The sequence below is a fragment of the Chanos chanos genome, chromosome 5 (assembly GCF_902362185.1).
Source record: "Chanos chanos chromosome 5, fChaCha1.1, whole genome shotgun sequence".
Classification (NCBI taxonomy): Eukaryota; Metazoa; Chordata; class Actinopteri; order Gonorynchiformes; family Chanidae; genus Chanos; species Chanos chanos.
The window spans coordinates 27288825-27314157 of NC_044499.1; the positions used below are offsets into that span (position 1 = coordinate 27288825).

Here is a 25333-nt window from a genome sequence, read left to right on the forward strand (position 1 = left end):
TCCACTTTTCTTTCTCTATAGCATCCTGCAAGACCTACTGAGACTATTCGAAAGAGTTACAGGATGAACCAAGAAGGGAATCTGGAGAACAAAGAGGGGGGCAGGATCGCCACTCGAACGAGGCAAAGGAGGAGAAGAGTAAGTCAAAACATCATTTCCCCTGTAGTTCTTAAACTTTTTCTCCATTAGCTATTTTCACTGATCTAATTTCTGTTTTCACTGTGTTTTGCAGCAACACAAGGCCAGAGCTAGTGTTCTTTAAACTGAGGAAGATGCTGCCATATGGAGTACCGCATCAGTAGATATAATTTCTGAAGAGGAGGACACCATCTTGGATGGAAGGCCAGCGTGGGTCCTCCCGCCTAGCACAGAGTTGTTTGCACTGTGTGGGGTGCTACAGAATAGACTGGACAAAGACCAAAAATATGTTGTGAATCACCATGCACGAGCTGGTGCGGATAGATTCACAATGGAGACCACGGAAGCTGGATTGTTCTTGGGAATGCTCAATATTTAGTGTTTCATTTATGCTCCCAAAAAGCATTTGTATCATATACTATGATATTACAGTATATTCTGTTCTAATGTATTCTATTCTGTTATATGTTGTACATTCAGATATATATATATATATATATATATATATATATATATATATATATATATATATATATATATATATATAGAGAGAGAGAGAGAGAGAGAGAGAGAGAGAGAGAGAGAGAGAGAGAGAGAATTGTCAATTTATATGCCTTATAATTTATATTATACTGTATTTTCTTTATTGATAATAAAATTTGTGTTTGCAAGACTTTCTATACAATCTACCTATGAACATAAAACAACACCACCACCAATAATAAAAATAATAATAATAACAGTAATAATATAAACTATATGAAAACATGTCTGGGGACCCACAATGGACCAATGGGGAAGGGTTTTAGAGGAGGGGCAAGACATTGCTCCACCAATCCAAAGTAAGACTTCTGACCAATTGCAGGATATCTGGTGGCCCAAGGTGTGAAGTGCAAATGTTCCCTTGCAAGCACCCCCAAGGGATTATTCACCATGGCAACTAAGGGCTCTAGGCAGACCCCCAAACCTGGTACGTATTCAGGAATATTCCATGCCGCGTAACAGAGCTGCAAACTGCCGGATACAGCCGATTATCTGTGGAGTATTCGGGAATATACAGGAGTATTCCAGTCCGGATACACCTCTTTTCACGCAGTGTTTTCATGCGAAAGTACCTACCCTGAAGTAGGAGCTAAAAAAGCCCCTCAAAACAGCGTTCTAAGAACTATGATCGCTCTAAGTTCCTGTGGTGCAAACACGCGAAAAAGGGGGTACTTCCTCCAACAGTTCTAAGAACTATGGAAAAGGTCCTCCGGTGCGAAAGTGCCTATAGTCTATCCATATTTCCCCTTGTTTTGCCATGGCAGATAGCTCCACATGCTCTTTTCTGACTCAAGGTGTCAGTTCAAAGTCTGATGGATACCCACATTGGGATCATCAGCATCTTCAGCTCAGACCCTTAATCAGACCCCAGCTCATTTCAGCTCTGTAGCAGCTCTATCTCTACTGCTGCAGGCATGGTGTGTTTTGCCATCCTGGTCATGCTATAAAATAATTATAAATGATGTCCTCTGTGGGGATCATTCCATCCCAATTCCATCATTACATAATAAAATGGTTATTCTGCCCATAATTCTTTATTCATGTTTATAATGATAGTGATACTTACTTCAGTTTAAGGTATTTCTGAATCAAGAACGGAGAGACAGGGATTTATGCACAAAATTTTTTAGTGGATCCAGGGGAAAGAAAGAGTACCCCTCATGCTCAGGTGTCAGTTTGCATGTGTAGCGCGGTGAGGAAATTGTATTTTAGATACATTAATGTTAGTTAATTAGTAGGTAATTTAAAGTTGATATAGTTCTTAGTTATTCATTAGAACTAGTTCATTCATTTTCAAAAAGAGAGTTCATGAATAAATTAGCAATAAGTTTAGATTATGTATTTGCCTGGAAAGTTCGATTGGGTCATTAATGGGAATTCTGGGATATGTATTTCATGTGTGCATGTATATGTGTTCCTAGTTCTTATTAATATTTGTTCTGATGTAGTGATTTCATATGTTGTGTGAATGTATAAAATGCAGTATTTTTGTTATTTCAGTGTAGAAATATAGTTTATAATTAGTAGAGTTAATACCTATGACGTCAGAGGTCATGGAATAGACGAGAGAGAGAGAGAGAGAGAGCAGGAGCGCGACTGTGAGACAGAGCCTGACTTTTGTAAAGTATAAATGTATAACGTGAACAACGTTGTAATTCTCGAATACTGCCTTTTAGTCTTTGGATACTCGAACAGAATACCCATAAAGAGCAAGAAAGATAGTATTGTGTTTTTGTTGTTGGTAAGAATTAAGTCGACGGAGCCTTGCCGTTTAGCTTAACCTGTTGAGGATTGCTACGGAGGACTTTGCTGCTACTCGCGGAAAGACTGCTTCGGGATTTTGGATCTTTGCGGGATTTTTGTGCTTGTTGCTGTTGCTACGTGGGACATGCAGACATTGTCGGACTGGTAAACCACCCGAAACTGTGCTGGAATAAGGTACTGTATGTGTTTTTTTCCTTTTTGCTCGTTACTGAGTGAAGCGGCCATTTTGTGCTGGGCCACAGCGAACCCGAGCAACGTCTCAGGCCTGCAACGGTTTTGTTTAGTGTCATTTGCCGGCTTAGGTCTAATCAGTGTGTGTGTGTGTGTGTGAGTCCGCGGTGTGTGAATGTGTTAATGAATGTTATGTCCATGTATTGTGTTGCTGTAAAATGTTATTAGATCATTGATCATTGCTAAGGTATTGACGAATACTTGTTTTTTTCACTGAGTGAATTTTGTTTAATAGTTCTGAAATACAAAATTTGGGTGTTTGGTATTGAACGTTTATAAGTAAATTGCTTGGCATTGAACTTTAAATCGTTTGGTTTCTGGATTTTATTGTTAAGATAAGTGTAGAACAAGAGTTTAGGGTTAGAAAGTTACCATTTAAGTTAACAGTGGCACATAAATTAATTTATAGAATCATTAAAAGAACCCAGGACGGCCTTTTAGTATCAGGCGTATGGTCTAGGGGCGTTACACAAAATGGAGGCACCGCTGGGATAATTTCCCCTGTTAAACCCCCCCTTTGAAGAAGTCATAGTTGTTAAAGAGAAGTTTCTCGTTGAAGTTTTATTTGTTGCTTTGATATTGAACTCTAAGTATGGCGTTAGGAAGTAGCTCTGTGTTACAGGGTGAACTTGTGAATTGGTGTAAAGAGGCGCAGATTGATACAGACCATGCATTGTTACTGATTGGTGCTCCAGTTGAGGTTGAGGTAGCCTGTATTGAAGACACGGTTCAAACTGTAAAAGTCTTGGGCAGAGTACGTGTCAGAGATACGAAGATAGGCCCAACTGCAACAAGTTTGTTGGTGCTATGTGAATGTCGTGAGAAGATAGATCCGACTCGTGTTCCCCCTGAGGTGTTGCCTATGGATAGTGAGGAGGCATGGAAGATTGTGTTTGTCAGAGAAACTGAGCCTGCCTCTGATGGCTTTGCTGCAAAACTTTCCAGACTTCTCCAGAGTGAAGGCAAATCTATGACTGATGTGCAGGCTTTGCTTTCCCCTCTTTCGGTTAGCTCTCCTGAATCAGTTATACATGCAGTTGGAGAACTGCTAGAAAAGACGACAAAACATTCCAGTGAAGGCACAGCTTACAGGCGTTTGCGTGTTTTCTCGGGTGTTGTTCCTACTCCGGCTGAAGAGGAAACAATGGAGAACTGGGTGGAACAGGCTAAATTGATGATTGCAGAATGTGAATGTACTGAAAAGGAAAAGCGTAAGCGTATAGTTGAAAGTCTGAAGGGTCCCGCCCTAGAGATTGTCAAGGCTGTTAGACTGTCTAGTAATGATGCTAGTGCAGCAGAGTATCTGGTAGCACTGGAAAGTGCGTTCAGGACATCTGAGTCTGGTGAAGATTTGTACTTCGCTTTCCGACTTCTTCGCCAAAATCCTGGTGAAGCTCTATCAGAGTTTCTCCGTCGAATGGAGAGGTCATTGACGAAAGTAGTACAGAAGGGAGGATTGCCACCTGGGCAAGTGGATAGAGCTAGGGTCGAGCAGCTCATCAGAGGGGCCGTAGAGTCTGACATGATGCTGCTTCAGTTAAGATTGAGAGAAAGAAAAGAATCGCCGCCCACTTTCTTGAGTCTCCTGAATGAGATCCGTGAGGAAGAGGAAAATGAGGCCATAAGGCGCAAGTTGAATGCCACTGTGAAGCCTGTGCTCCCTCAAGATTCTTTACAGCCGAGCCAAACTGAGATCCAAGAGCTAAGAGCTGAGGTTAAAGAGCTGCGTGCCAGACTAGAAGGGTCACGTAACCCGCCTGCAGTGCCCAAAGCCCCAGAACCTAAAGTGAAGTGTTCCCCTAAGAGTGCTGAGGCTCTACCAGACCCTGATGTGCAGGAGTTAAAGAAGCAAGTTCGGCAACTGCAACACCAGTTGACTGTTATGAGTGTAGAACATAGTTCATTGCTGAGGACGAATCCAACTCAGCAGCACACCATGCGTTCCACTGAGAGAGGTAGGCCTTCTGTGAGCAATGATGATTATTTTTGTTATCGTTGTGGAGGTGATGGACACATTGTGAGCAGGTGTCAAGATCCAGAGAGCCCCTCACATATTAGATCATTGATCATTGCTACGGTATTGACAGATACTTGTTTTTTTCACTGAGTGAATTTTGTTTAATAGTTCTGAAATACAAAATTTGGGTGTTTGGTATTGAACGTTTATAAGTAAATTGCTTGGCATTAAACTTTAAATCGTTTGGTTTCTGGATTTTATTGTTAAGATAAGTGTAGAACAAGAGTTTAGGGTTAGAAAGTTACCATTTAAGTTAACAGTGGCACATAAATTAATTTATAGAATCATTAAAAGAACCCAGGATGCCCTTTTAGTATCAGGCGTATGGTCTAGGGGCGTTACACATGTTTGATGGTGATGGGGGTTTTTGGAATGAATATATACCCCCATATTTTTTTTTCTTACTATAATTAGGTAGGTATTAAGAGTGGAGCTGAATCCAAATTCATACAAATACTTTTAAAATTATTTGTTTTCAGGAAGGAAAAAAAAAAGTCAAATAGCTGGTGTCCCTCATTATGACGGAGTAATAGAGCCACACTGAGGGAAAAAATTCTGAGATTTCGAGACCAAGGTCATAATTATACGAGAATAAAATCATAATATTACAAGAATAAAGTCATAATTTCAGAAGAGGATCAGAAGAGCAGCCTGCTGCAAAGTATTTCGTCATTTGTGAAACCTATACTAAAATGTAACTTCACAAGTTGCTCCACATTCCTCATTTTAACGCATGCGGCAGGCTACTCTTCTGATATTTCCCCTCTAAAATAACATGTAGCCTAAAATTATGACTTTATTCTATTAATATTATGGCTCTTTTCTTGTAAAATTACGATTTTATTCTCGTGGCAATTTCCCCCAAGTCCATGTGATTCTCTCTTCAGAATAGACCCAGTTTCTTGCACAATCCTCTCAAAGCCCTGATACTACGATAATGTGGTGTGCCAAAAGATTAAGTATTTTGTTATTTGTGAAACCTATACTGAAGTATAATTTAACAAGATGCTCCACAGAGGAGATTAGCCCACCTTAGCTCTGGCAGCATATACACTAGCTAGTTCACCTACACACTGTGCTCACTGCTCAGTTAGCCCTAGTGGCGAGGTTCACAGTGTTCATATAGGCATTTATTAGTTTAGAGCAGTGGTTCCCAAACTTTTCAGGCTCAGGGCACCCCTATACATAATTTTATCATGCACGGCACTCAAATTAGATTCTTTCTTTTCCCTTTCAGCACCTTATATTTATGCCATCTTTTACTACTTTGATGTTTAGCATAACAGCATGATAGGCCTTGCTATAAGTATTTTTATCATTATAATTATTATTGCTATTGTTATTATTATTATAATATAATCATGGTGACCACAACATTCAAATGAATTACTTTTGTTATTCAGTAAATCAGATACATTCAATTTAATTCAAGAAATCCCATATTTCATGTAAGATATTTCCAAAATATTTTTATATTTCATCAAATGTAAACATATTTCATGGGCAAATTTAAACATGACTTTTGCAAAACATAGGTAGGCCTATGATATGAACAGAAAGTAACAAGTATAGGCCATCAACAAAAGATGTTACAAAGAGCTTCTACAATATGTGGTGTCCGCACAGGCAGCTGGTCAGTTTAATGAGACGCATGTGCCTGCCTCTCACTGCAAAGTCTCTTATTATGAGGGGGACTGTGGACTGCAGTATCCTGGGGAAATGCACTACAGTGGCCTCCACTGGTTAATTTTAGGGCGGAGGGAAATAACAGTGGAGCAGATTCACAGAAGTATGGAATATGTCAGCAGTACATCCCAAAGGATTTTTGGGATATGTGCAAATGTACCACGCTGTCAGTCACTATCTCATTTGGAATGTACCACGCTGTGGGTCACTGTCTCATTGGGAATGTACCACAGTGTCGTAAATACTAAGGAAGCAGCAACAGTTCAAGAAAAGGGCTTATTTGTTGTTTGAATTATGACAGATTCATTATGAATTAGTTAGACCAGCTTCAAACATTAAAATGGAAATAGCAAGTCCACGACAGATGAGTAATAAGGTACAAGTGAACAGCCAAGCCTGAACTCCACAGTATCCACCACTGTAATAGTGTAAATGGACTTTTTCAACCTGAAAAGAACCGTGAACAGAATGTTGAAAAATACTCTCATATTGTAAATGAGATGCTGTGACACTAAAGAAATAATCACTCCCAGAGCAAAAACCCTGAATTCTGTGTTTCAGTGGGCCTAGAATCAACTAATACCCCTTTTCCACTGCTGCGGTGCTGGTGCCGGTGCCCGATCGAGCACTGGGGCCACGCTTTTCCACTGACAAAATACTGGTGCCGGAGCCGAAAAGCTGGCACCGGCACGGCACCACAGAATTGCTGGTCCCAAAAGTTGGAACCGCTGACGTCAGAGGCTATGCAAATAAAAACCACGCGAGAACCAATCAGTTCAGCGTTTGATGTGTTTGGTACGTGACGTTCTCTAGAGAGGCGGGAGTAACAAAAAAACGTCTGACCAAATAGCGGTAGGCTAAAGGATATTTGTAGCATGAAAATATGTATATGATTAAAAGATGTATAAGCAACAATTTGTGTCTACATCCATATGGGCTGCTGTTTACATGTTACATGAACGTAGTCGGACCCAGAGTGGTAGAAAAAGACATTCTCTCTCTCAGCTCTAGCTGGTGCAAATAAACCACTGCAGACCTTCATTTAAACACTCGTTTTAACTTTTGAGCTAGGTGACAGACTTACTATTTTCATGAATTTTGCCCTCCGAGCGAAAAGTTATAGGACAAAATTCGTGAGGTGTTTCGCTGCGTGGAAGCCTAGCGTAAAAGTAAATTTATAAAAAGCAAGCAGGTGCGTTCTGACCGACATGATTTTTTCCCCACGGAAATTACCCAAACTTTCGCTATGTAGCGTTCGGTTCCCAAACCAGTAGAAATGCGGGCCGGTTCTCAAAAGGCACCAAGGCAGCACTGGCTCCGCACCGGCACCGGCACCGGCACCGGCACGGGCACCAGCACCGTCCTAGTGGAAAAGAGCTATAAGTGTTCTGTCTCTATCTAATCAACCTACCTCTTCATAACAACTAGAACTGCCTAGTCCCAGTGTCACGTGTCTGTGTTCCACTGTGTCTGAGCAGTCATGTCCTCTTTCTTCTTCCAATGCTGCAACAAGCACTTGAGTAGTATGGTATGGTCCGATGGCCTGTATAATAAGACTACTAAACTTATGGTCCTCAAGGGCAGGGCACAGCTGATTTTACTGTATTAAGGTCCAGGCCTTAGGTATGAAAATACTGAGACAGATAAGTTACACTAATTACTCAGTTAACTACTCTAGATCAGAAAACCACTGGTCTGAATCTAAATTTGAGAGCCAGATTTGGGTACCCCTGCTATACTCAACAGGTTATTCAATGTACCTTCAGAAAACAACTACTTGAAATGCTCTGTGTAGCTGTAAAAACTGCTGACTGTCACTAATCCTGGTGGCATATTTGTCAACTTTTACGAGGTTGGTGCTGGTTCTTACACTACAACTGGTATAGCCATTTTGGGTTGTATTTCAAGCATCTACATACATTCAGTGCACCAGAGCTCAAGCTTTTGTGGCATAAGCTTTTCTCAAATGTTATCTCCAACAAATTACATCACAAACCCAAATGAAAATAAGTACTACCTTGAGTGCCTGAAATCAAACTTTTGTAAGCGGGACAGGAAACAGACCAGGCTTAGAACCCATGGATGGGAACAGGAACAATACTACACAAGAGTAACTCATCTTAGAACGCCCATTGGGATGAGAGACTTCAAAAGAAGTTGGAGTGTATATACTATGGTAGGTAATGGGTCCATGAATGAAGAACAGGTAAATGAGTTGGTTTGTGACAAGCTGTTGAAGCCAAACATTACAGGCTGAATTAGAGACAGGTGGAGATGGAGACATAACACAAATGCTCTTATCCACAGTTACTTATAAGAGGTGCTTTCATCTGGGGCACAAGAGAACTAACAAGATCTTTAACCCATCCTTTGAGATGTGGTTGTGCAACTCATGCAATGTAAAACTCAGAGGAGAAGCGTATCCTTTTTCAAGTGGGAGGAATGGATGGTTTCTAATTCCTAATTCATAGTGACGATTCGTGAGGACATACAGAAAGGCAACAGCTCAGGAGCACCCAAACAGGGCAGCATATATGGCCAAATACCACTACCTAGAAACAGAAGCTGCATGAGGACAACCAGCATACTCATTGTGGCAGGCAATGTGTCTTCTGATGACTTTGAATGCCTTTAATTGTACCATCATGAAGGTTTTGAGCAAACTCTTACTCCAAGGATTAGGCTACTTGAAGTAAGAGGCTGGCTAAACATGAATTCCCTTCTTTTCAAGATCCTACCTGATGTTATTGATGTGTAAAACAGAGCTGTGTGCTGGATAATGGTATTGTTGTGTGAAACAGAGCTGTGTGATTTTTAGGCTCTTTTGCAGAGCACCCCCTGCTCCATCCAGACTTGAGCACAGACATTACCCTTGCAAAAACAAATCATCTGTTTTGGCCCCTAGCATGTACTTCCAAATTGCAAGTTGAAGTATAAAAATCACAGGAAGCTTGTTTGCCTATTCAGGGTATTTTGGCACACAAAAGTATGAATCAAGCTAAGGAGAACAGGTTTGGTTGGGCTTATCTCTGTTCACAATCAGCTATGCTCTGGAGCAGAGATGTCCCACTGAGAGGTGCAAAATACACAGCTCAAAGTTGTAGGCAGGAATTGTGTTTGGCTTAGTCATAATCGAGGTCCAGATCTGGCTTAGTTTAACACAATATTTTGTTTGTCGTGGGTGTTCCCATTTAAACTGAAAGACGCATTGTTGATGCTGTTGATGCCTTGACAGAGGAATTCAGTGCATCATAGAAATAGATCTTAGTCTATGTGTGCAATGTGCATGTGTTGCCATGGAGATTAATATCCATAAAATTTATTTTTATCAAAGACCTATGATGAAAACACAAAGCTGAAATGATTAGCATTACCATCCAAAAATCTAATTAAATTATGATTTGAAATTTCTAATTTATAAAAATCTGTAGCATTTGCAATACCACAAATTGTTTTACAGATATGCACAAAAACTGTTATGATAGGGATTAAATCCCAACACAGATGTAAAATAATGTCTTTTGCTGTTTATTTGTGCATGTAGGCCTTTTGAGGATGGACACAATGGGTCACTGTATGAATATAGCTATATCTTCTTCCAGACTGAACTGGAACATTGAGACCAAAAAACTGTATCTTAGATCAATTCACAGTCACTTGTATTGTGAATACAGTAATGTGGACACATTAATGAATGTTTTAAAAAGACTAAAATTTGAAACTGTAAAATAAGCTGAATAAATGAACAAACAGACCTTTCTGCTTAGAGACATGCCTAGACTGGCATGGTTAGATGGAGTGTAATGATAACTCCTCCAATAATTGGAATATCTAACTGTATATCTAACTGCAGAGCCAGACAGATTTTGGTTTAAAAATCTCCTGGTACTTCATGCAGTCCCTTGTGCCAAGTATTCTAACAAGGTTACCACCAGGGCCTTTGGAATTAGAAGAGCCCAACAACATCGCAGATCCACTACCACACTTCATAGTGCGGACTACATGACCATCCTTCTTTTTATGCCAAACTTACTTCTGGAATTGTCATCAAGAAGCACTGTTTTTGTTTCACTCATGTCACTTAGCACTCAGGTCACTTAAATTTGAGTGAATTAGGATTGAAAACAGTTCTGTTTTGCTGTCTCCCCAAATCTCTTGATTCTGTATTAAAATAAATTTTACATTTTATTTTTATCCATTAGATATTCTCCATCATGTTGCCTTGGTCTCTGTGAAAAATAGGATCTGTGGAAAGTGTCTTGTCCACAAATACATGTTTTGTGTAAAAGGAAGTTTTGTAACGGTCCATAAGAAGACAAAGATTTGTATCTCTGTGTGTATTAGTCACAGCTGGGTCTGGGACTAATGTATACTAACGTCACTGACGGAGGAAGGAGGCAGGTTCAGATATGCTTGGCATCTTCTCTTCTCTTCTCCCCCTGAGCTCTTGCGTAATGCATGATTACAAAGCAGGCTTATTCGTGGCTATGAAAATAGAATACAACATAGACTAGCTTGTTAAATGAAGCACTGCAGACATGGACAGCATTGTAAAGTCAGAGGATGGGGGTTGAGATCTGAACAGGCGCGAGCTGCCCAGGTGTACTGATTCAGGCTGCATTGGTTATGGCTGCATTGGTTACGGCCAAGCAGAACAGACAAGGGAGGCCCTGTGGTCACAGGCAGGGGAAAACAGATTTCTAAGAATAGGGTTAATCTCGCACACTAACCTCACACAGCTGGCATTTCTTCCCTCTGTCCAGACCTGTGTGTTCTGTACATGTAAATGCATATGCACAAAATTCATGCATTCACATATTCTACTAGTAGCTCTCTACATCTATCTACTCATTGAAACAATGTAAATGTCCGTAATTCATATATCATGCAGTTAATCTGGGCAGAGTAAGTCAAACTGCAGCTGCAGAGAATACATAAGTTTCTCACTGACCTATCAGTGATTCAAGACCAATTGTAGCCGCAAACAATATTGTGGAGTCAAAGGTAAGACCAGACATTGGTACTTGAAAATCAAAGACAACACATTCTTCATTTATACAGTGATAAAAGTGTTGCTTGTTAGACTAACCTAATCAGCATGTGACCCATGTGCCAGGCTGCATTAACTTCATAGGTTGGATAGGTTGCAGCATACAACCAGTTATGGGTTGCAAAATAGTGATGAATTTTACAAAAATTGTGTTGGACTATTGTTTTATTGTGTTTCTCCAGTTGTTCAGACCTTTTGGCCGATCAATGAACCCCGACTTGGTGCAATCCCAAGTAGAAATAATACATTGAAACACTAAGTTTGGAAGTGCTGTCAGTTTAATTTTTCTGGAGTTGTCAATGCAGAACATATCACATCTCACACCTCAAAAAGTACAATAGAGAGGCCCAGAAATAAAACATTTCAACAGCTGGAATTACAAAAGGATAAAGAAATACTTAAAAAAAAAAAAAAAAAAAAAGAACCCTGAGCTGATATTTCTCTAAAAGTGACACAAATAACAATGACAAGCTTCTAAACACTTAGAAGAAAAACACAAGGAAATGGAAAATGATCCATTATCCAATTTGTGATTTGAAGTATAAAATTGGAAAGTGAGATATTCCAAGTGCTTTTAGTTTAACTTGATTATGTGGCAGTTTAACATATTTTGTCTTGACTCTGTTAGATGGACAAGATATTTACAAAATTTTCCAGTTTAACAGTATTTGTCTAGCGTACTGTCATTGTGTGGTGGTAGGTATAAAAGAAACTAACAAGCTAACTGGAGCTATTTTTGTTATGAAGGGAGTGGGCAGTGGTGAAAAGTAATTCAGCAAATCTTTGTTGATGTACTAGTTTTACAAACAATTAACTGCACCAGTCTGCTACATTTGTATAACCATCAATGGCCAAAAAAATTTCTGATAGTGTTCTGGGGTTGTACAAGTCATGCTGGGAGTGGATTTCTGTTTGCAAGAATGTGGCTAAAGGTTTTTACATTTGAGAAAGAAACACTGTTCAGTATTGTGTTGTGTTGTGTGTGTGTGTGTGTGTGTGTGTGTGTGCTTGTTGTTTACAGTTTATTTACTAGGGAATGGTGTAAGCATGTTTGTTACTGTTTTGGTGTTATCTAGAGCACGTGGGTATATAGCAGTGGTGTAATTAGTTTAAGTCAAGTCTGATATGCCAAACGCTGTTTGCTTATTGCTTTGGTTGTTGAAAGGCTTCCAATAAGACATCTCTCGTTACACTGGTGCTCATAAGTGGGATAGCGGATGGTGCTGAATTCAGATTGTGGCTGTCTGCTGCTCTGAAACAAGATACAACAAGAGAAGAGTTTGCTGTAAGGTCTAATGTTAGCAAAGCAAAGATTTCTCCTGAAAGACAATTGCAAGTGTTGAAGTCTGAGGAGTGGCAACCCAGTGGAAGCAACATCACCAATCTTACCAGTCAGACGAAAGACAGCAGTGGGGAATTCTGGCTGAAAACCTGAAAGTGCCAAGCGAGGAGTAAAGCAGCAGTGCTAGAAGCTGAAGCTACTCCACTGCTGGGAGCTGGCAAGGAAAGTGGAGGTGTCAGACGCCGTGGAAGCAGCGAGGGGCGGTGAAAGGTGGGGCCTGCCATTGGCCAGGAGGACTCCACATTGCAGCACCAAGCAGAGATGGTTCAGCGCCCACAGCAGCAGATTGACAACATGGAGCACGCTCTCTTATGCCTTATGCAGCCGCCAGACCATACAGTGAACCCCAGCCAGAGGTATCCTGAACAGCCAACAACAACAGTTCCGAAACTGGGGCGGTATGATGGTACTAGCAGCTGGGAGGCATACCTTTTTCAGTTTAATCTTGTGGCAGCTGCTGCGAAATGGACTGATTCTCAGAAAGCAGCTAGCTTAGCAACAGCACTGGAGGGGTACCAGAGAGCAACCCTGAGGGCAATCCTGTAGTGAGTGCAGCACGCCCAAGGGAGCCAAAGCGGTGCCAGGCCTGTGGGGAGCTTGTGACAACAGTGCACAAGCAACCGCCCTCTTCCAGGGTCAGTACCGGGAAACGACAACGGGTCAGCATAGCTGGGGACAAGCTGACCCGCATGCCCCCTCTTTCCCCCGGAAGAACCAGGAAGTGCGTAGGCCGACTGGGCCACGGAGGCACCCTGCAAGTGATGTGCTGTCTCCAAGGGGTGCACTGCAGGGCTCTAGTGGACACTGGATCAGGTATCAATTTGGAGTGTTACCTCATGTTGAGTTCCTTCCAGATACTAGGGTCATGGAGGCAGTGACTGGTGATGTGGCACTAATGCAAGACTGGTGCACCTTGTCACTGGAGTTGAGTAACAGCAGTATAGAAACAGAATTCTGGTTGGCTGACATAAGAGAGGACTGTATCTTGGGGGTGGACTGTTTGGGAGCAGTGGGGGCTGTAGTGGATGTGAGGAGGCGCATCTTGTCAATGGGTGACTCCGTTGTAGCGCTCAACTTGCCCAATCCTGCACCTTGCACAGTGAATGCTTCCACAACAATAGAGAGGCTAGCCATGGATGATGGACTTACCTGGGAGGGTGTTTCTAGAGAGGCTACAGTTGCCCTGCAGGGCCTTTGGGAGCGGAGCAGCGAGGGTCTGACACCAGAGGAGCAGGAGGAGTTCAAAAGCCTGCGAATGGAATACCACCATCAGTTTGCAGCCACAGACGGTGAGTGCACCCGCACCAACATTGTGAAACACAGCATGGACACAGGTAGTGTGGCTCCAATACTACAGCGCCCCAGACGCCTGATCCTAGCGAAATTCCAGGAGGTCGAGGCCGAGTTAGCAAAAATGGCAGCAGCGGGATGATCGAGCCAAGGGACAGCCCATTGTCATCACCTGTTGTGCCAGTCACAAAGAAAGATGGTCGACTAAGACTGTGTATTGACTATCGACGTTTAAATGAGGCGACACAGAAAGACTCACCCAGTTCCCAGAGTCAACAAGGCTCTTGACTCGATAGCTGGGTCACAATGGTTCAGTTCACTAGACCTTAGAAGTGGGTACTGGCAGGTGGAACTGACTCCAGACGCCTGATCCAAAACAGCATTTTCCATTGGCCGGGGCTTGTAGCAATTCACAGTCGTGCCGTTTGGTCTCTGCAATGCCCCGGCGACCTTGGAGAGCGTCTCATGGAGAAAGTCTTGAGCCCCCTACCACACTCTGCCTGCGTGATCTAACCGGATGATGTGTTGGTTCATGCTGCTGACTTCACTTCTGCACTGGACAACCTCTGTAGAGTGTTTGAGTGCCTCAAGATGGCTAATCTCCACCTTAATCCCAGGAAATGCACTCTGCTGTGAAAAGAGATTTGCTTCCTGGGACACATAGTGGGGCCCCAAGGAGTCTCAACAAATCCCGACAAAGTCAGAGCAGTGCAAGAGTGGCCCATTCCCAGTAGCAAAAAGGGGGTTTCTTGGCCTTGCTTCATACTACTGCCAGTTCATCCATTCCGTTGCAGATGTGGCCAGGCCATTGCATAGGCTGATGGAGATAGGGCGGGAGTTTCAGTGGGACACAGATTGTGAGCAGGCATTCTTAGCACTCTGACAAGCCCTAGTAAATGCGCCCATTATGTCCCTACCTAAGCCCGGCCAGCCTTTTGGACACAGATGCCAGTGAAAACGGAGTTGCTGCAGTGGTGTCGAAGCAGACGGATGGGGAACACGTGATTGCTTACTACAGTAAGTCTCTGAGCCCAGTAGAACGAAACTATTGTGTAACCAGATGTGAGCTGCTGGCTGTGGTGCTGGCTGTCCAACATTTCCATTCCTACCTGTATGGCTGCCGCTTCCTACTGAGGACTGACCATGCTGCCCACCGCTGGCTACTCAGTTTCAGGGAGAGGGGCAAGTAGCCCGGTGGATTGAAATTCTGTAAGGGCATGACTTCCATGTTAAACATAGAGCAGGACTGCTACACAGCAATGCAGATGCGCTCTCACGCCGACCCTGTGCAGAAGGGGCTTGCCGACACTGCTCAAGGCTGGAGGAGAGGGAAGGGGCTTGCCGACACAGAGGGCTGGTGGCTTGGATGAGAGCCCAGCACACACCAAGGCCACTGGATGAAGTGTCAATGGATGAACTGCGAGAGCTCCAAGAGACAGACCCGGACCTGGGGCCAGTGATGAGGTGGAAACAGGGAAGGGTGAGGCCCAGATAGGAGGAGAGTGCACCAATGTCCCCAGCCACTAAAGCACTGCTGGGGCAGTGGGATTCCCTCAGCCTGCATGAGAGAGTGCTGTACCGGTCCTGGCATGCGCCCGGCGAGCGGGTTATCTGGCAGTTGGTGATGCCTACATCCCTGCGAGAGAGGGTGATGAGGTCAGTACATGGGGCCCCTGGAGCAGGCCACTTTGGCTTCTACAAGACCTTACAGAGGCTGCAGGGGAAGTTCTACTGGGGGCAACACTACAGAGATGTAGAAACCTTTTGCCGCCAATGCAACAAATGTGTGGCCAAGAAGGGACCACCTGGACAATCGCATGCGACTCTGCAGCAGTACCAGGTTGGTGTCCTATGGAGAGAGTTGGAGTGGATGTGCTGGGGCCCTTTCCGCTGTCAGGGAGAAGAAATCATTACGTCCTTGTGGCTATGGACTATTTTTCAAACTGGCAGGAGGCGTATGCGATTTCTAACCAGGAAACAAGCACCATCCTGGACTCACTCCTAGAAGGCATGTTCACCAGATTTGGTATCCTTTTTTTTTTTTTTTTTTTTTTTTTTTTTTTTCCTAAGCCCGCCACCACCCCTCCAACATGGGAGACACATCGTACTTTCTCTTTTTTTTTTTTTTAATAAATTTTATTTGATGAGCCTACATACTTGTGTACAGAGGAGACAGGTGGACAGGCAAAGAACAAACATGCAAACAGACAGGTGACATGCTGTAGAATGACAGACAGACAGGTAGACAAGGAGACAGACAGAAGGACAAAATCAATGAAAGGTAAGGGAGTGAGGGATAAAGAAGAAAAGTAAATAGAAAACTATATGTGGGACAAGACAAAGGAGTGATGCTATGATGGGGGAAGTAACGACAATAATTATAATATGGAAACATAGTAATAATGATAATAACAACATTGATGACCATAATACTAATAAGGATGACAACAATATTGACAATAACGCCATCATAATACTACTACTACAGTTACTACTACTAATAATAACAATAATAGTGATAGTTTCTTTGAAGTATGTGTGTGTGTGGGGTGGGGGTGGGGGGGCAGATTAGTTAGCAGGCCCAGATTTTTTGAAAGTATAAGTTTTGGTGTTGGAATGAAATTCTTTCCATGGAAATGTAGTCTATGAGAAAGTTTAACCATTGTGTGATGTTTATTGTGTTTCTTGTTTTCCAGTTTAAGAGGATAGTTTTCTTAGCGATTGCTAGGGCAATGAGTATGGGTTTGGGGTTTTGGATTGGTGGGCTGATCACAGAGGTATCCCCGAGCAGACAGAGGGATGGAGAGAGTGGGATGTTACAGCTCATATAAAGGGATATACTGTCAGTAACTTGTTTCCAAAAGTGGTACGTTGGTGGGCACAACCAGGTAGAGTGGAAATAATTGTCTGCGGTGTTCATTGTGCAATGTGAGCATATGTCTGAATCTAGGAATCCCATCTTATACATCTTGTGCTGGGTGATATGTGTTCTGTGGATTACTTTATATTGTATTAGTTGAAGATTAGTATTGTTTGTCATTGTGAAAGTGTTTCTACAGATTAGAGTCCAGAAGTCTGCACTGGTAGAGAGTGATAGGTCTTTTTCCCCAGTCTTGGATGGGGAGGGATATGGATGATATTAGTTTGTATAATTTGGAGATAGTTTTCTCAGTATTGTTTATTTTTTCCATTTCTTCCACTAGTGGGGGTGGGTGTAGGTTGTTGTTAATTATATTAATTTTGGATTTTAATTGTAAGTACTGAAAGTATTGCTCTTTCCCAATGCTATACTTTTGCACCAGGTCCTGGAAAGTGATGAAGGTGTTATTCTGAAAGATGTGTTGAAGCTGTGTGATACCTCTTTGTTTCCAAGTGGTGAAGTGGAGTGGTGATTTGTTGAGTGAAAAGTCAGGGTTGTGCCATATTGGGGTGTATTTACATGGTGACATTGTGAATTTAAAGACTTTATTAATTTTCCACCAAGCTGTCAGGGTTGTTGAGATTACGGTATTTTTGAAGCAATCGTGGTGTTTTATGGAAGTGCTAAGGAATGGCAAATCGGAGATTGAAATTTCATTGCATTCTGACTGTTCTATTTCAATTCATGGGTTATTCTGTTGGTTGGGATGAATCCAGTTTGAGATATACTGTAGTTGATTAGCCAGGTAATAATAGTAGAAGTTTGGTGCTTCCAGTCCTCCTTGAGATTTGTTTTTCTGTAAAGTTGCTAGTTTAATCCGGGGTATTAAATCCATGGTTTATTTTTCCAGTAGAATTTAATTGTCATGGAGTTGAGTGACTTAAACCAGTTAGTAGTGGGTTGAGTTGGGGTCATTTTGAAGAGGTAGTTCACTTTAGGTAGCATGGTCATTTTTACAGCTGCTATTCTGCTAGTTAGAGAGAGTGGTAAATTTGTCCAACGGTTTAAGTCATTTTCTATTGATTTTAATAGTGGAGTGAAATTAAGGCGAAACAACTCTGACAGCTTGGCGGAGATATTTATGCCTAGATATTTAATGTTACCTGAGGAGGTGAGGGGTGTGTGTTTCGCTGTAGCGTACGAGTCAGCACCACAGATAAAATTGTTGATTTTGTCCAGTTTACAGTGTAGTCTGATATTTCAGAAAATAAACTGGTAAGCTTCATGGCTTCTTGCAGGGAGTTTGATGGGTCTTGGAGGCAAAGCAGTATGTCGTCTGCATGTCGTCTGAGTTTGTGGTGTGTGTTGGGGGTTTGGATTCCTTTGATGTTGTTATTTTGGCGTACTGCAGCGGCTAGAGGTTCAATGAATAGGGCGAAAAGTGATGGTGAGAGTGAGCATCCTTGCCTGGTCCCTCTGTGCAGCATGAAATTCTGTGATGTTAGTCCATTAATAGAAACTGTGGCCATTGGTGAATTATACAGTGTTTTTATCCATTGAATAAATGATTTGGTATCCTGATGGAGATTCATAGTGATCAAGGACGCAACACCTGCCTCTTGTTCTCTTTGCCTGTCAGTCTGTAGTGCAGGAGTCCACTGCGTGCACCCCAGCAGAGCTTATGTTGGGGAGGAAGTTGCGGATGCCCGTAGATCTTGTTTTCGGACGACCACCCAAGACCACAACATCAGGAGCCCCAGGACTGGACTACGTCCATCAGCTGCAGGATCGCATGGATGCTATGCATGCAGTGGCCCGAGAGAGCCTAGCCCGGGCTGGATTTCATCAGAAGAAAGCATACGATGCATATGGTAAGGGCGAGAGCTCCAAGAGGGTGAAAGGGTGTGGGTGTTCAACCCTAGTCACAAGAAAGATCACTATCCCAAGCTTGATAGTGTCTGGGAGGGACCATGCCAGGTACCGAAGAAAATCTCAGATGTGGTGTACAAGGTAAGAATGGGGGCAAGACAGCAGACAGTGGTGCCTCACAGAGATCGTCTGGCCCCTTACTTGGGCTTGGCGGGAGCTGCTGAGAGTGCTGAGGTGGGGCCAGAGGCAGACGATGCACAGTTAACACCGCAACACAGCAGCAGCAGGGTCAGCAAACCAGCTGATGTCTACTGGGGGTCAGTTGCTCAGCAGGAACCTGCAGCTTCCCTGGTAGAAAGTTCCCCAGTGGGGGATGTGCAGTTTCCCAGAGCACAGTCCCACTGGAGCAGTGGTGGCCAGCCCAGCAGAGGTGGCTGCCTTGTCACCTAAGAGACTTTGTGTGTAGGCATTAAAGTGCAAACGGGACATTTGGCCCTTGTAGTGGGGGCAGTGTAACAGAGTTCTGTTACTGTTCTGGGGTTGTACAAGTCATGCTGGGAGTGGATTTCTGTTTGCAAGAATGTGGCTAAAGAGTTTTACGTTTAAGGAAGAAACACTGGTCAGTATTGTGTTGTGTGTGTGTGTGTGTGTGCTTGTTGTTTACAGTTTATTTACTGGGGAATGGTGTAAGCATGTTTGTTACTGTTTTGGCATTAACTAGAGCACGTGGGTATATAGCAGTGGTGTAATTAGTTTAAGTCAAGTCTGATGTACCAAATGCTGTTTGATTATTGCTTTGGTTGTTGAAAGGCTTCCAATAAGACATCTCTTGTTACATTCCTTTTATATTATGCAACATTTAATGCTTTCACTTTTATTCAGGCAAAATATTTTAGTACTTGAAACTAGAAACAGGTATGGAAATGGGCATGGGAATGCTGCATCTACAGGACCCCCACCATATTTTGCCAGACAACCACAAGCTAGCAGCACATTCATGCCATGCCGAGATCTTAGCAAAGGTCATTAGCCCAATGCACAAATTGTTACTAAAAACAAAACCTGTCTAAGAAAAATGTCTATAACTGCCAATTAGTCTTTGTCAGTTATTGTTTTGTCAGGTCAACTCTTATGGCTAATGGTTGTTGTAGCCATAGTGGCACGCATGGATGCAGCAGTTTCACTAGCTCCCAATAGTGCAATATCAGTAACGACGGCCTTTACATATTGCTCAGGGGTGGAGGATATCCAAGTGGTGTGAATGCAGGTAGGAGAGCTGGGCTGCAGGCAATAATAAGAGCTAAACCAAACAGACCACCACTTCCAAGCCTCTAATGTCCAATCCCTGGAGAGAAAACCGGATGAACTCAAACTCAAACTCGCCGTGTGCCAACTTGAAAATAGTGAATGACGAGCTATGGGCTTGTAGAATTCTTATTGGAGCCTGACACTACTCTCCATGGAATAACAGAGGTGAAAGGTGAAAAGTGCCTTTGGCAGTGATGAGCCAGTGAGGCTCACTGCCAAGGAAAAAACTTGACTCAGAGGCCACAAGAAATAAGCCATATACTCACCAAGAATGATCTTATCATGACTTTTTACCATGACTTTTACTACTATACATTATAAGTTAAAAGATAAATAAAGTTTTTCAAAGCTGTTTTTTTCCAGTCCCAAGGTATCAGTTACTGCAAGCACAAATATATTTATATGGAGCACAGATATTATTTATATATATATATATATAGACAGACAGAGAGATATCAGGCAGGGAATTTGCTTCTGCACAATCCAGATGACTTTAATACAACGCAAGACATTTTGGGCTACTCTTTATCTGAATATCTTTGATTTGCAGCTCTGCACAGCTGTGTGCCCAGGTTTTTTATTTTGGTATTTTTTGCTCTCATCCATTGACCATCAAGCCAGGAATGACTGTGCTTACTAAATATGTGTGAGAGAAAGACAGTGTAGTTGTTTTATTCACCTTAAAGGGTAAGATTTTTTTTAACCTAATGTATTTCTTATAAAACTGACACCGTAAACTAAAATTCATTTACAGTAGCTGCTTGGAAAAAGTGATGATTGCAAAAATAAAACAATTAGAGATCGGGCTCCCATGTATCTACAGGGGTTGGACAAAATAATGGAAACCCTAGACATTAATACGATTCCCAGTGATATGTAAATCTTATGTATATGCACAGCAGACATCCTTTGCTTTATGTATTACCCAAGATTTTTCTTTCTGTAGAGGTCTGCGTATTAGTATAAGTCAAAATGTGTGACCTCTCAGACTTCCAAAGGGGGCAAATTGTTGGAGCGTGAATGGCTGGTGCTTCAGTAACAAAAACTGCTGAGTTGTTTAACGTACCAAGAGGAACTGTTTCTAAAGTCATGATGGCGTACCAAAAACAAGGGAAAACTAGTTCCAGGAAGCATAACTCTGGACAGAAGCCAAAACACTGTGAATGTGACTGCAGGGCACTGAAACGCATTGTGTCAAAAAAATCACAGAACCACAGCTACTTACATGACTGCAGAACTAAACCACTCACTCACTCACTCACTCACTCACTCACTCACTCATTATCTAAGCCGCTTATCCTAATTAGGGTCGCAGGGGGTGCTGGAGCCTATCCCAGCACTCATAGGGTGAAAGGCGGGGAAACAACCTGGACAGGTCACCAGTCCATCGCAGGGCAGAGCTAAACCAACATCTTGCTAACCCAGCATCAACCAAAACAGTTTGTCGAGAGCTCAATGCAGCTGTATACCATGGAAGGGCTGCCATTGCCAAACCTTTTCTTTCCCCCCATCAATGTTCGAAAACACCTAAAATGGTGCAAAGACGATCAGAAGTGAACAATGGACCAGTGGGAGAATGTCATCTTCTCTGACAAATCATCCTTCATGCTTTTTGCTTGTTCAGAATGAATTTATGTATGGAGGAAGCCAAACAAAGCCCTTGATTTCTATTGCCTGACCCCAGCCAATAAGCATGGAGGCGGTTCTGTGATTATTTGGGCCGCAAAATCGTGGAATTCTCTTGGTCCTGTGTTAGCACTGCGTGATAGGGTTACCTCTAAGGAGTATTTGTCAATTTTGGGTAACCAAATTCACCCCACGGTCTAGACACTCTATCCAAATGATGGTGCCATCTTTCAAGACGACAATGCACAAATTCACACAACTAAAATCGTTGAAGACTGGCATGAAGAGCACAACAGTGAAGTTGAACACTTGGATTGGTCCCCACAATCACCAGATCTTAACATAATCTCAAATCTCTGGTATATTTTGGAGCAGCAAGTAAGGAGCCACTTCTCTCCACCATCAGGTTTTACAACAGGAATGAATTAAATTTCCCTTAGCCACTGTCCAAAAGCTGTATGAATGTATTCCTTGACATATTGAAGCAGTTATTGCTGCCAAACGAGGACCAACTCGATATTAAATAATAAAACTGTTATTTAACAAGGTGTTTCCATTATTTTGTCCAAACCCTGTATCTTCAGTTATTCCGTATTGCAACAACCATGTACAGAACCTTCCACAAATCTTTCATTTTAGGTTGTATGAAACAAAAAATCTGTTGTTGTCCAATCACACTTATATTTGTTAGGCTGATGGCTTCACCTTGGGATATACTCAAATGCAGGATTGTAGTGCACTCTTGGCTGGTTAATAAAAAACTGTTTATTTTCATAAAACATGCTTTCTTGTCCTTAAATCAGTTACCCATTAATGTTCTGTGCATGCAGACACCTGAAGTGCACTGAAATTAGAATCAGACAAACTGATTTTGATTCTTGTTTTGGTCTGATATTATCTTAGATTCATCTGACTGGATGGGCACAACAAATATTTTTTAATCTTCATTTATCTTAAAATGCCTGTTTTGAAGACTGGTGCACAATGCCCACAAGAAATGTACAAAAAAGTACTGCGCAAAAAAGAGACAATGAGCCTCTGATACTCTTTCTGGTGACTTTGTATGTAGGATCTGAGGGTCTGAACAGCAGAAATACATTACAGTCTTTACATGGTTAATTAGGGGTAAAGGAATCTATCAGCACAAGAACAAATGTCGCCTGAAGCAATAAAGGATGTGGCATCAAAGGAACCATGATGCAGTGTGTAAAAGTAGGCTTTGAGTGCATTTCAGGGGTGATGTGAGGTTTTAGATAGACCAAGACCCAATCGCAGACCCACTGGGTAGAATTTGGTTTATTAAAAAAAAATCAGAAGGCTTTCTCAAAACAGTGTCCAAGTTCAAAATCCAGAAGGCAAACAAATCCAAATCATTAGGCAAAAGGTTGGTCAAAACAGGGTACAAACAAGGTCAAAGCCAGAGATCCACAGGGCAACCAAATCCAAAAACGTTAAGCAAAAACAGGTCTAAACACGGTCAAAACTACAACTCACAGAAGGCAAACTCACACAGACTGGCAGAAGGAACATAAGGTCACAATCTGACAAGGAACAGGCACAAACACAGGACTTAAATGCACAGGACAATAAACAGCAGAGACAGACTATTGGAGGAGACAAACCAGGTAATAATAGGGATCAGGTGGGGGGCGGGGACTGGAGAACACAGGGATAACAGAAGCACATGGCAAAACCAAAACAAACAAAAGCACAAGGCATGACAATACACAGAATGGCCAGCAGGGCGGCCAAATTCCTCCAATACTGGCAGATGTACTGACAGGTGGGTTTTTGTCAGGTGTAACAGTTTTCACTGTATACACTGATTAAAAAATGAGTATGGAGCATTCGCAAGGACTTGGTAGAAGTATATTTCACTGAGATGAGATTACTTTGTGGAAACGGTTGCATGCACAGTATGGTTCACATATGCAATGAGCCAGATGGAGGAATAGACAAAAGATGACCTTGGCCTAAAGGGTAGAGAAGCAGGCTTGTGACCGAAAGGTCACTGGTTTGATTACCTGGACTGGCAGGAAACGTCCACGGCTGAAATGCCCTTGAGCAAGACACTTAACCTCCAACCGCTCCTTGGGCACTGCAGCTGCCCACTGCTCCTAGTGTGTGTGTACTCACTGCTCCTAGCATGTGTTCAAAAGAGGATGGGTTAAATACAGAGGATGAAATTCGCTACGGTGATCTAAAGAAGCCTGATTATCTTATCTTATGATGAAGACTAAAGCTGACCTGTTGTGACCAGTACAGGGGTTCTGAAGGCAGTCAGTGTGTAATCAGTATTATCCTGTGGACTGGAGCAGAACATGGGTGAAAGTAATGGACTTCACTTCTAACAGGATAATAGGAAAGACAGAGAGAATGCACAGAGACAGTGACAGAGAAGTGGAAGGAAGAGGAATGGCAGAGCTTTACATCTCTCACTGCTTTGCAACATCTTCTTCAACTTATCAAGTGTAGAAATTTTATTCATTTACATGGACATTTAATGATGAATGGTATTGGGTTATCACAAATAAACCACAACCAAAATCCCATAAGGCAATGTAATCAGTGTGTGAAATAAATAAATAGATGAAATACTAAATACATTATTAGTCAGCCCTGAAACCATCTTTAGAATAAACAATTTTAGGATAAACTATAAGTAATTAATAGACAATAGCAGGTAATTTACTTCACCTCCATAAACATTCAGATGTTGCACATATGGTATGTTATTCAAGCCTCCAAGCATTAATGTTGCCATTATGGAGCCAACCATATCTCCATCATCTCTCAGTTCCATACATATATATATATACAACCAATGAATATATTATTTTTCATCTGTAGCTTACATAATGTTTGTTGGTAAATTGCTTACTTGGTTTGTTGGTAAATTGCTCACGAACCATTTTAGGACTTCTGTAGGTGGTTTTGTACATCTCCTGTGTGAGCAGGGCAGGCATATAAAGAGTCTCCACTACTTATAGGTTTTGTTTATATTCAGGAAAAATGTTAAGCAAGAAAATGCAGCTGAGTGCTGAAAAAAAAACTAAAGTGTTATGTAGCGGTGTACAGAGATGTGTCATGGCTGCAGTGGAGCTGGACCCAAAAGCAAGACACGGTGGAAGTGATAACAAAAAAGAAGGCAAATAAACAGGAACCAAAACTGGTGACAAAAGTGCAGCCAAGTCTAAACACAAACAACGATAGACAAAGAACAGATTAAACACAAGGGCTCAAATACACAAGGGGAACCAATCAGGGGAAACATGACTGGTTAAACCCAACGTGGTGAAACAAGGCTAATAAATAAGATGAACAGAATCAGGTGAGGGGCAGAGACAGAGACACAAGGAACTTGAGCACAAGACATGTCAAAACAAAAGTCCAAAACAAGGTGCAGACAGTGACAAGACGTCACAGTTTAGAACTGTCTGCGCTAGCTTATTTCACTAGGAAGCTTGTTTTTAATTTCTGTCGCGTCAGCTGTTGAGTTGCTGATTTGCATTTGTTTGTTACTCTCAGCCACAGCCAATTTATGCGTTGTTCTGAGGGGGAGGGGCTGTAGTCAGCCCTTAAGCCGCGAACGCTGTAGTCACGAGACTC

General features: G+C 42.2%; 1 protein-coding gene across 1 annotated transcript; it reads left to right on the forward strand.

Moving 5' to 3' along the window:
* Positions 1-3268: 3268 nt before the first annotated feature.
* LOC115812355 (paraneoplastic antigen Ma1 homolog) lies at positions 3269-9999 on the forward strand. Its single transcript, XM_030774835.1, has 2 exons — positions 3269-4533; positions 9924-9999. The coding sequence occupies exons 1-2, from the start codon at positions 3269-3271 to the stop codon at positions 9997-9999; spliced, it is 1341 nt and encodes a 446-aa protein (XP_030630695.1).
* Positions 10000-25333: the final 15334 nt, after the last annotated feature.